At 43.7% G+C, this 12808-nt stretch overlaps 1 protein-coding gene across 2 annotated transcripts in view; it reads left to right on the plus strand.

Annotated features, from left to right (window-relative positions):
• BTBD11 (BTB domain containing 11) overlaps positions 1-12808 on the plus strand; it is a 322152-nt gene that overhangs the window by 184033 nt on the left and 125311 nt on the right. For both annotated transcript variants that reach the window (XM_018048218.1, XM_018048217.1), the window contains exon 2: positions 9933-10082. In XM_018048218.1, coding sequence (XP_017903707.1) covers positions 9933-10082 — 150 coding nt within the window. The remainder of the gene's footprint in view (positions 1-9932; positions 10083-12808) is intronic.

The following is a 12808-nucleotide window of genomic DNA, read 5'->3' on the forward strand; positions in this document are numbered from 1 at the left end:
ATCTAGGAGGTCTCTTAAGTGGATATATACTGCCTACCACTCCCGCTGCCTATCAGTTCCTTCCTTCTTTTCCTAATGTCATCACCTGCACTAAATAAACCATATTCAGATACTTAATGATTCACAATTTAAATTAATCTGGGAAAGAAGCAGCTTGAAATAACTTCAACATACCTTGTAATAAGAAAAGGCAAAAACTGATAGGACTGAAAGGAGAAATAGATAAATCCACTTTGATTGTTGGAGACTAACATTCTTCTATCAGAAGTGACAGATCCAACAGGTAGAAAATCTGTAAGGACAGAGTTGAACTCAGCACCTTCAATAAACTGGACATAATGGACATCTATAGACTACTTCATTCAACATCAGCAGAATCCTTCTCAAGCTCACATGGAACATTCACCAAGATAGACCACATTCTGAGGCATGAAACACACCTGAACAACTTCAAAAGAATAGAAATTATACAATGTCTGTTCTCAGACCTCAACAGGATTAAACTAGACATCAGTAAAAGAAAGATAGCTGGAAAATTCCAAACACTTGGAGGTTAAGCAACACATTTCTGAATATCACTTGGGCCAAAGGAAAAATCTCAAGAGAAGTTTTAAAAATATTTTAAACTAATAATAAGTGAAAACACAACATAAAAATTTATGGGATGCAGAAAAAGCAGTGCTTACAGGGACATTTATAGCAGTAAATTCATGTCTTAAAAAAAGATATATGGAAGAAAACAGCCCGATATTATAAAGCAATTATCCTCCAATTTAAAAAAATTATAAAACAGAAAGATGTAAAATCAAGAATCTAAGCTTTTGCATTAGAAAACTAAAAAGAGAAGAGCAAATTAAATCAAAAGCAAACAAAAAGAAATAGTAAGAATTAGAGCAGAAATCAATTAAAAACAGGAAATCAACAGAGAAAATCAATGAAACCAAAGCTGGTTCTTTGAAAAGATTGATAAAATTGATGAGCTGCTAGCCACGCTAACTAAGAACAAAAAGAGAAATGACTGAAATGAAGAAGGAAACATCACTATAAATCCCATCGACATTAAAAAAATAATAAAGAAATACTGTGAAAAACTTGGTGTGGAGGGAGGAGGGGGGAGGTTCAGGATGGGGAACACGTGTATACCTGTGGCAGATTCATGTTGATGGATGGCAAAACCAATACAATATTGTAAAGTAATTAACCTCCAATTAAATAAATTTATATTAAAAAAAAAAAACTTGGTGCTCATGAATTTGGTAACTTAGGTGAAATGTACCAATTCCTTGAGAGACTTAATCTCCCAAGACTCACAACAAGAAGAAATCAACAGTCTGGGGAATTCCCTGGTGGTCCAGTAGTTAACGTTTCCTCATTGCCAAGGGCTCAGGTTCAATCTCTGGTCAGGGAACTAAGATCCCACAAGCCTTGCAGCACAGCTAAAAAAAAGCAATAGACTATCTGAATATATCTATTAAAGAAATTGAACCAACACCTGATAAGCTTTAAAACCAGGAAGCATCAGACCTAGGTAGTGAATTCTACCAAGCATTTAAGGAAGAGATCTCACCAGTTCTCTACAACAACTTTTGGGCTTCCCTGGTGGCTCAGTGGCAAAGAGCCCCCGTCCACCTGCAGTGTGGAAGACTTGGGTTCGATCCCTGGGTCAGGAAGATCCCCTGGAGGAGGAAATGGCAACCCACTCTAGTGCTCTTGCCTGGAAAGTTCCATGGGCAGAGGGGCCTGGTGGCGGCAAAGAGTCAGATACGACTGAGCGACTGACCACAGCAAAACAACGACTTTCAGAAAACGAAAGCAAAAGGAACCCTTCCTAACTCGTTCGGTGCATCTGATGAGCCTAGCATTATTCTCAATACCAAAACCAGACGACAAGACTACAAGAAAACTACAGATGCATATCTCTTGTGAATGTAGATGCAACCACCTTGAACAAGATATTTGCACGTCAGATGCAATAATGTATAAAAAGAGCATATTACAGTCCCTTCAGCACTCAGTTTTCTTGCCTCTGTGCTTTGGCTTTTGCTGCTCCCTCTGTTTTGCCCTTTACACCTTTCTCTTCCCCACAGCCCAGCCCATTCACCCAGGAAACCTCACCTCATCTTTCGGTACTGATCCTAGGCCAGTTCATCTGCGAATCCCTTCCTGTCAACGCCACTCAGGTAGACTATCCAATCTCTACGTGTGCCATTAGTGTAGCATGTACGAGCTTCTCTTACAGCTCCTGTACATAAGTACACTCATAAGCATGTGTACTTATCCCACTAGATTATGAATTGCTTGAGGAGAGGATCTGTGTCTTTTCATTGTAGCCTCAGTCTGGCACATTATGTGGGATGGATGAATGGAGGAATGGAGGGGTGGAGAAATGGACAGATGGGTGGGAGAGAGGGAGGTTAGGTGGGTGGATAAGTAACTGGATCAATGGAAGTTAAGCTCCAAGAGAGCAACTGCTCCGTATTGTTTACTTCTGTACCCCCATTGTATTGGATACGCCCAATACACAATGTATTGGATGGTAGATGCTCAAAAAATAATTAATTAATTACCTTTTAATTAGTTAAAGGATGATCCATAATAAAAGTGGAGGTTTGGATGGATGGATGGATGGATAAATGAATGATGATGAATGCATTTGAATTATAAGTATTCAAGAGGAAGCAGAATGGCCACCTTGATGGAGCAGGAAAGCCTCCCTTGTCCACAAAGCTGCCTCCTCATTATTTTACTCTGGCCTGTTGCCATGTGTTAATTGAAGTGTCAAAAACTAGTTTTTAACTCAAAACACTCTAACACACAAGTTCCCTGTCTGTTGCACCCAGGACTAGGTTATTACCCAGTTGGGTTATTACCTTGCTGGGTTATTACCGCCACATGACACTGCACACACATGTCACCACTGTGTAGGAGAACAAAAAAGACAGATGCTTTTCAGAGAACTAAATAGCATCCCTAGGTGACGTTGCCGTGAAGTAGCACTGGTGCAATTCAACCTGAGCATTCATTCAGGCTCCAGAATCCACACTGTTTGAACTTTGCCATAAGATGTCTGCTTCCCCAGGTCTCCTAAGCTCCCCTGGGAAGATGCCCTGACAGTTCCAGGCCAACTTGGCTCACCCAGTGTGATCCATGCACGCTGGACCTCATGCACGCTTCTGCTCTGCTGTTTCCCCCATAGTGATTCAGTTGGTGCAGTGGTCTGTCTCCCTTGCTGACCAGGAGCCTTTGAGAATAGAAACGTGTCCTGCTGTCTTTGTGGTGCTTAGTGTTGGTGAATGAATGAATGATCCATAGATACCTTCATAGTCTTTAAGTTTGTTTGTTTTATTTTATTTATTTTTATTTTGTTTCTTATTGGAGTATAATTGCTTTACAATGTTGTGTTAGTTTCTGCTGTACAATGAAGTGAATCAGTTATATGTGTACATATATCCCCTCTCTCTTGTACTCGCCTCCTACCCACCCCCATCCCACCCATCTAGATCTTCACAGAGCATTGAGCTGAGCTCTCTGTGTTATACAGCAGATTCCCACTAGTTACATATTTTATGCACAGTAGTTATATATATGTGTGTGTGTGTGTGTGTGTGTGTGTGTGTGTGTGTGTGTATCTCATGAAGTCACTCAGTCGTGTCCGACTCTTTGTGACCCCATGGACTGTAGCCCACCAGGCTCCTCCATCCATGGAATTTTCTAGGCAGGAGTACTGGAGTGGGTTGCCACTTCCTTCTCCAGGGGATCTTCCAAACCCAGGGATTGAACCTGGGTCTCCCGCATTGTGGGCAGATGCTTTACCGTTTGAGCCACCACGGAATTGCTGCTGCTGCTGCTAAGTCACTTCAGTCGTGTCCGGAGGGAATCGCTACATATATAAAAGTTCTGACCTCTCAGTTTATCCCTGCCTCCCCTTCCCCACAGTGTCCACGTGTCCATCTCTACATCTGTCTCTATTCCTGCCCTGCAAATAGGTTCATCTGTACCATGTTTCTAGAGTCCACATATATGCTTTAAATATGATATTTGTTTTTCTCTTTCTGACTTATTTCGCTTTGTATGACAAACCCTAGGTCCATCCACATTTCTGCAGATGACTCAATTTCATTCCTTTCAATGGCTGAGTTATATTGCAATGTATACACAGACCACATCTTTTTTATCCATTCGTCTGTCCTTGGTTATTTAGGTTGTTTCTATGCCTGACTATTGTAAATAGTGCTACAGTGAACACTGAGGTACATGTGTCCTTTTGAATTATGATTTTCAGTGGCTTAGTGGGTAAAGAATCTGTCTGCAACACAGGAGACACGGGAGATGCGAATTCGATCCCTGGGTCGGAAAGATCCCCTGGAGAAGGAAATGGCACCCCACTCCAGTATTCATGCCTGGAAAATCCCATGGACAGAGGAACCTTGTGGGCTGCAGTCCATGAGGTTGCAAAGAGTGGGACATGACTGAGCGACTAACACCTTCATTTCCAGGGTGTATGTCCAAATAGTGGGATTGCTGGGTCATATGGTAGTTCTATAGATATCTTCATGTTCTTTTGAGTTGGCATGCTTCTTCACCCTGGGCACTTCAGCTGCCAAGGACCGGCATGTTATTGAACTCATTTCTGAAAATTCTCCATCTTTGTGTTTTCTACTTCTTCTTATTTCTTTTCATGTTTTAGCTTCAGACTTCCTAAGAGCTTTTCCCATTGAATGTAATTCATGATGGGGGAAAAATAAACTGTGGTCTGGGTGCATCCTAATTGGAATATGGCATGCCTCTCACAGATGTGTGCTCACCAAGCCAGCCATGAATTTGTTTCCCACTGCCAAATTTCTTAAAATAAAAAGGAGTTTCCAAGCCGATTGTGCAAACATTAAAAAAAATCTGATAACTTCCTACCTTATTTCTTAATAAATTAAACAGTGGAAGAAAGCCCTCCAGCAGCGTATTATTGAATTCCTAAATCTTTCCCTTCAAAGAACTTCACTTGGATTATTAACAAACATTTATCGACCCCTTTTCTGTGACAGGTTATCCATGTAGATTATCCCATTATGGCCTCCCAAGCACACTAGGAGGTAGATAGCATCAAACAAGTTTCAGAGGGAGAAACAGGCTCCGAGGAGCCGAGTCACAAGCCCCAGGCCTCACAGCTGGGAGACGGTGAGGCAGGAATCTGAACTCAGCCAGGTCTGTCCAGTGCCAGTTTGAGGGCTGGTGGGCTGCGCCCCAGCTGCTTCCTTCCCATTTCTTAAAGCTGGGACTGGTGCCAGGACCCTCCACTTTAAATTCTGGGGACAACCTAGCAGAAAACAAGGCTTAGCTTGGCAGGCAGGACACAGGACAGTTTGTCTCCTTCTCACAGCCAGAGACAGACAAGGCAGAACCCAAGCCTGGGTCCAGGATGCCAAGACCTTACGTAGCCCGTCACCACCATCACATCAAGGGGAGGTTGGATGAGTGCTGATGGTTGTCTTATTTGGTTTTCTCTTGGTGGGTAAATAGCATCCTGATCCAATGATAGAATGGAGACACAGAAGAGCTGAGTGGAGGGAAAGGATGGCAGGGTGTTGTATTTGCCAAGGAACCATCCTATAGAGGTAGGCATTCAGGGAGGCAGAACTGCCCAGATTGCTGCCAGCAGAGACAAATGCCAGATCAGTGGTTGGTCCAGGGGCCCACCCAGAGACATGGCTTTCATATTTTCTACCCTAAATGACCTAACCAAAAAGTTGTCTGTCTCCAGTCACGCAGGATTGTGGAAGGATGATCTGCAAGACTGTTTGAATCCAGACATTAGATAAACAAAGCTGCACATTGTGGGAAGAGGCCATTCAGTGAGGCACTTGCTATAGGTTGGAGGCCTTAAATATTTCTTTTCTTGAATCAACACAACAAACTGGTGATGTGGATACTTTAACCCCTTTTTGCAGACACGGAAACTGACTGAAGGTCTGGGAAGTGCTTTGTCCAGGTTGCCCAGGGCACTGGGGCAGGACTGAAGCCTGTTTCTGGCCTCTGGCCTCCCCATGGTTAGTCAGTCCCAGGTTGGTTATGGCTGGAAATGTGGACATTCAAAGACACTGGTTAATCATCTTTTAGCACTTGCAAACCCCTTTGAAAATGTGAATGGATTTCCCCTTAGACAAATGCATAACCCACTCCACAGTGATAGATTTCAGTAAGATGGTGACCCCTTCAACAGAGTAGCCACTCCCCAGTGGTCACCTGCTCTCCAAGGTGACCATATCCCTTTAGGTCCAAAGTCATATTTGAACCTTAGGTCTCCCCTGTTTTGAAACTTGGGTCAGTCACCAGGCTGTGACTGTCCTTGACTCGAAACAGAAATTGATGAGTACTCCAAAACACTCAAGCCTGTATCTGACACTAAAATATGCGGCTGGGACCTTCTTATTGACATAGTTGATTTTTATACACAAAAAGATAACTCTAGTTTATGTGTATACCCCATATAGAGTCGTCAAAACAAAAGAAAAAAAGGAAAACCCTGGTATATAATCTTTGCATAATAGATCAATTATAGATTTCTCAAATCCTAGTACTCTAGCTTTCAAAGCTTCTTTGAATAATTATATTTCACATTTAAATTTCATAACCCTCTAAAAGGAGGATGAATAATTCTGAGGGAAATTATTTATTCTCATGATGAAGCATAAAGCAGTTCAAAGCTACGTTTATACACATTGACCAATTTTCATCTCAGTTAACATATGTCAAGCATGTACTATTGCTCAGCACATGCAAAGTACTTTAGTACACATGGTCTCATTTCATCTCCCACCCTCAGCAGTGCCTTGAGGGAGGTAAGGCTATTCTTATCACTCCCATTTCACAGAAGAGGAAACTGAGGTCCAGAGAGGTTCTCTGACCTGCCCAAAGTTAAACATAGGTAGGAAGTGGTAGAGCCAAGACTGATGCGCTGGGTTCCAGATTCCAAGTCTGGAGTCACATTTGAGGCACATTTGCTTATACCTCAACCCATGTGTGAAGCAATGTTTCAGACGCCAGCCTGGGATAAGAACTTGCTGTGCATAATGCAGTTACCGAGAAAGCAAACCTGTGAGGACATGTCAGGGCCTTTTGTATTGTTCATTAGAGAATGTCATCCTCCCTGACAGTCAGGGCTCACTCCCAGGTCTCCTTTACTGTGAAGCCCCCTGACTACTACCCCCTCCCCCAACAGAGGGCCTCATCCCCTGAACCTTGGGTCACCTGCTCTCATTTGCCATGTGCACTTTTAAGAGTGGTAAATCTCTGAATTAGAGTCAGGAACTTCAGAGGCATCAGATGAAGGGTTGGCCCAGCATTCGTTGCCAAGGCAACAGCTACTTGACTTGACCTCTGACCAAATGTCTGGGCAGGTGAGCAAACCGGAGGCAGCAAGGATGACTCAGGGCGTCCCTGCCTGGGGTGATTGGGGGATGACTCAGGTGTTAAGGGAAAAGGACAGGCAGGAGGCCAGCCTTACATGATGGGCATGTCTGTGAAGATTTTGCCTTTCCTGAAAAACTGAGGGTCCCTAAAGTGCAGGGGTCACCTCTCAACCTTCTCTACAGCTGATGTGGAACCCAGCCCAGTGCTAAGTAGTATCCAGTAAATCATTGATCTGTATTGTCCAGTTAATGCCAAGGTGTGAACCAGCCTGGCTCACAGAGTTTTTCAAACTGCCAGTCACAACCCACTAGTGGGCCATGAGATCACTTTTGGTGCTACACTCAGCATTTTTTATTGGTAAGGTAGAAACGAAGCGAAAAGGAAAAAATGGAGCATGCCACATACATAGTAAGGATTAATATTATTTTCCAAGATTTTTTTTCATGGAAAACATGAAAACTGTGTGTAGTATTGGTGGTGGTGATGGTGTGTGTGTGTTTGTGTGTACTGGTGATGGTGGTGGTGTAGACGCTGAGTCGTATCTGACCCTTTTACGACTCCATGGACTGTAGCCCACCAAGCTCCTCTGTTCATGGGATTCTCAAGCAAGAATACTGGAATGGGTTGCCGTTTCCTTCTCCAGGGGATCTTCCTGACCCAGGGATTGAACCCACGTCTCCTGCTTAGCAGGCAGATTCTTTACCACGGAACCACCTGGGAAAGCTGTGTACTAGGTTGTGATATAAAATACATTCTTATTGAGTCTAAGATTTTTGAAAAGCAATAGTTAGAAAACAATCTCAGAAATTCATTTGACCAGTTTCCTGATTATAAGAACATTAAACATTAATGGTCATTTTTACTATTATTACTCAAAAAAATCTGTTATGGTTGCCTTTTCCGCTGTTGTCAGCTTGTTAGGTATGAAAGTAAGATATTCAAGACGAGCGACTAGGTCAGTGTGGCTGGAGCCACTAATTATGCAGCAGGGGGCAGAAGAGGTATGTTCTCTCCCTGCTCGTGTTCAAAGGAGGAGCCTTTGTTTGCTGGGCTTTTGTGGTTCACAGGGCGAGGAGTGGGCTTGAATTTTGACCTTTGCCTTCTGTCGGTCCCCTCGCCCTGACAGCTGGCTTAAATAATTCAGCATCTGTGTGTTGATACTCCTTCACTGCACTCCAGCTTTGTCATTGGCTGTCTTGTTTCTCCAGTGAGTGTATTCTTGAATACATCTTCTGCTTCCTTTGCATCTCCAAAATGCCTAGCAGAACTGGGACTACTGTAGGCACTCAATAAATGCTTCCAGCTTATTGACAACTACTTTTGTTCAGGTCCCTGCTAATCTTCTCATCTTCTCCTACCGTAGAGCATGTATGGTATGGCTTTGTGGTTATGTGTGTAATAGTCCATCTCCTCCACTTAGACTGTGAGCCCACTGGGAACGGGAGTAGGTGTATCCTGTCCATCACCATATCCTCAGTCCCTAATGCAGCACAACACATGCCTGCCTCATTCGTTGTCTCCTCCGTGATTGACATCCAGTAGGTGTATCTGTTAGTCATCATCATAATAATACTGAGTAATGAACAACCCTGGGTATCTCAATGGCATATTAAATTAACACTTGCTTTTGTGGGGCAGCTCCAAGCTACAGATTGTACTGGATCAGCTCTGTGGGTCTCTCACCTTCCTTATGCCAACAGGCTAAGCAGGGTGTGTTTTTCTCATGACAATGCAAAAACACAAAAGAGCAAGTTCAACTGCACAGGTGCTTTTCAGACATTTGGTTCTGTCATATCTCTTAACATACCTTTGGCCAAAGTTCGTGAAACCAAAAGTCAAGGAACAAGAAAGCACACTCTGCCTGTGGAGGGCGTGGTGATGACAGGAAGAGTGAGTATTTCTGAATATCAGTCGAGTAAGTTCTCAGTTTCTCACTAAGTGTTCATGGAATGGAAAGGATGGGATGAAAATAATTGGATTCTAGGGATCTCCCATGGGTATTCACCATACAAGTTACAAAAGCCCATGGGGACTTTTTAGCTCCTGAAATACAGCTCTACGGAGAAAGCCAGAGCTTTGTCTGACAGATAACAGCCCAACCACCCAGAGTGGAATTTGCTAGGGAAGTAAAGCGAGCCCTCAGAGGACTGCCAGGAGAGATGTCCTCCAGGGCACTTGGGATGGCAGCTGCCTCGGGAAGGCTGGTGGGACCATGACCACTGAGTTCTCAAGAGGTGTCTCTGCGCAAGTGAGGTCCCTGCCAGTTCTGAGGAAATGATTTTCTTCTGTGTCCTTTGGGCATGTGCACATACAGACGAATGTTTGTTAATCAGCAGGAGACCTTTGGAAAGACCTAGACATCATTTCCAAGATGATGCAGAGCCTTGGTTCCCGTGTTTCCTTTGCGGTACCAACTCTGGTGTGGTTTGAGGCTGTGCGTGGGGTTTGAGGGGTTTTGCACCCCTCCTTTGGGTAGCAGAAAAATAACAATCTGTTTTCCTTTCACCCTCTGTTCCCACCACCTGCAGGAGTGCTCTGCCTGCCAGACAGCCTGAACCTTCACCGGGACCCACAGCGGACCAGCAAGCCGGGAGAGCTGCCCATGTTTAGCCAGTCTGAGCTGAGGACCATCGAGCAATCCTTGCTGGCCACCCGCGTCGGCAGCATTGCAGAACTGAGTAAGTGGATGCTGGTTCTCTGCCTACTCTGTGCCCAAGGGGCTGACTGTGCTCAGGGCAGTGTTCTGTAACCAATCTGGTGGCTCCTTTTATTAAGCACCCGCTATGTACACAGATCAGTGTTGATGGCCGTGGTGAAGGCAAGGGCTCTGGAGTCAGGTAGACTGGTAAAGACTGCCTCTGATGGAGGTCAGCCTCCTACCCTTTTCTAAGCCTCCATTTCCTTTTTTATAAAACAGAGACTATGGTAATACTTCACTTAGAATGTAGTTGTGGTGACTCAGCAAGCTGACACCCACCAAGGAGGTCTCTGCAGTCCCTAGCACACAGTAAACACTGTAGAGACTGTTGATTTCCACAATGGGACCATGTCTGTTCAAAATCCCCCACTGGCTCCCCATCTGATCCACAGGAAAAGCCAAAATCCTCAAAATTTCATCCAGGCTCCCTACCTGTATCCCTCAGACATCTTCCTCCACTTCCTCCCCAGGCCTGCTGAACTCAGTCACACTGGTACCTCTTGTTCCTTGAACATAGCAGACATACCTCAGGGCCTTTGCACATACTGTTCCCTCTGTATAAACCACTCTCATCCTCCAGATATCCACATAGCTTATTTCCTCATTACCTTCAAGTCTCACCCAAATGTTACCCCTTAATGAAGTTTTCCCTGAGCACCCTACTTAAAATTATAACACCCTAAGAACCCTGATCCCTCTTCACTGCTTTACCTTTCTTCCCAGCTATTACCCTATGACATGCTCAATTTCTTTTTGTTTTTCAGTAACAAGTCCACTGAGATATAATTCATATCCTGTTCACCTACTTAAAGTGTATCATCATTCAATGGCTTTTAGTGTATTTCCAAGTTATACAACCATAACCACAATCAATTTTAGGACATTTTCATCACCCCAACAAGAAACCTGATAGCCATTAGCAATCATTCCCCTCCCTCCTTCCCCCAGACACCCTCAATAGTTGACTCATTGATTTTTTTAATTATCTGTTTCCTGCTATTAGAATATATTCTCACAGAGAGAAGAGATATTTGTTTTGTTCACTGTTGTAACCTCAGCACCACGAATACTGCTTGGCACATAGTCAGTCCTTGGGAAATGTGAGAAAGAGGGAGAGACAGAGACAAAGAGAGAGATGGGAAGAGAGGGAGAGAAGGGGCAGAAAGGTGGAGAGAAGAAGGCTGGGGTGTCCCAAGTTTGAGTAATGATTGCTGTGCTTCCACACCTCCTACTTCAGGTCTGGGCTGAATCTGGCCAACCAGAGGAGTATAAAACTGTATTTGCTTATGATCCAATTGATTGTCCAATGACACAGCCCTGTGTTAGCTCCAGATGGAACTAGAGTAATGATCACAGAAATGCTAGAGTACGTTGAAGTGTGAGATAGTGTGAAATTCTAAAAAATTCTGAACTATAAGAGACTTAAGGACTCATAAAGCAACTTGTACCTCTTCCCAAGAATTCCCTGTGTACTCAGGACAGTCATCCTACTTTGAGCACATGGCTTGCACCTCTGCAAAGGGAAGCAGTCACTGATTCGAGCTGAAGGGGCTCCTTATGTCCACTAGAGCTTTCTTGGCACCTGAATTTGGAAATTGTGCTTCCATTCCCATCAAACTCCCAAAGTCATGAGATGCCTCTGATTACCGGGTCTTCCAGCCACTGGTCACTTGTATGATTGTTCTTAAGCTTAAGGATTCTGCGGATCCCTTTGGCAGCCTGATGAAGCCTGTGGACCCTGCCTTAGAACAGTACTTTTAAATGCATGAAATAAAGTGTATCAGTTTATAAAGGAAGCTAATTATATTAAAAGACAGTTATCAATATATTTCAGCTGAACTGTGATATAGTTTATATCACATTATATGTGATATAGTCATTATATGTTTTATTAGAACATTATAAAACAAGATCTAGCAGCAACTCTGGTGACCTATTATTTTGAGGTGGTGATGTGTGTGAATGATATTTTGAGATATCTGCAACAGTTGGAAGTGGGGGAAGGAAAGGTCTACATTTTAACAGCCCCCCACCCCAGAGATACAGATGTAGCTGGTCCAAGCAGATCCCTTGGGGAAACATCTCAAAGAAGAAATGCCTTGTTGTTTGGGAGTCCACCAATTTCCAAAACATGCCCATGACCTTGGAAAGGCCAATTCTGGCTACAGGGTTGGACCATGTCTACATGGGTGCCACCTTGGAAGAGGCCCCCACACGTTCTCCTCTGGGGTCTCAAAGGTTTGTCCTGAAGTATTTTAAGGGCCCCTCCTAGCACCTGGGCTGGAGCTCTGCTCAATTCCAGTGCTTCTCTTGAAGGAAAGGATTTACTAAATAAATCTGCGCTTCACCTAAGCAGGCAGTCCGTAGGAGCAGCTTGTCACATAAATTGTTTTTAAGGACAATTTGTTCTGTAAATTAAATGCTGTCGTTGCCGTTGAATATTGACTTTCACATATGAATTGTTGGCACACAAATAGGTGCTGCTAATTATGAATAGGTTCCCTCCGTTCATTAAGTCAGCCCCGTAGAACGTGTATGCAGAAGCATGTTGATAAGCCACGTCAGCGACAGAAAGTAATAAAATTGCCTTCTTTTCTGATCTGACTGTAATTTAGACTGACTTGCTCTGTGGTCTGAATCAATACAGCCTTGCCCTATCTGTGTACATAGAGAGCTGTTCTTCATATTCAAAGGTTACTCTGCCCG

This window comes from Capra hircus, chromosome 5 (genome assembly GCF_001704415.2).
Source record: "Capra hircus breed San Clemente chromosome 5, ASM170441v1, whole genome shotgun sequence".
Lineage (NCBI taxonomy): Eukaryota > Metazoa > Chordata > Mammalia > Artiodactyla > Bovidae > Capra > Capra hircus.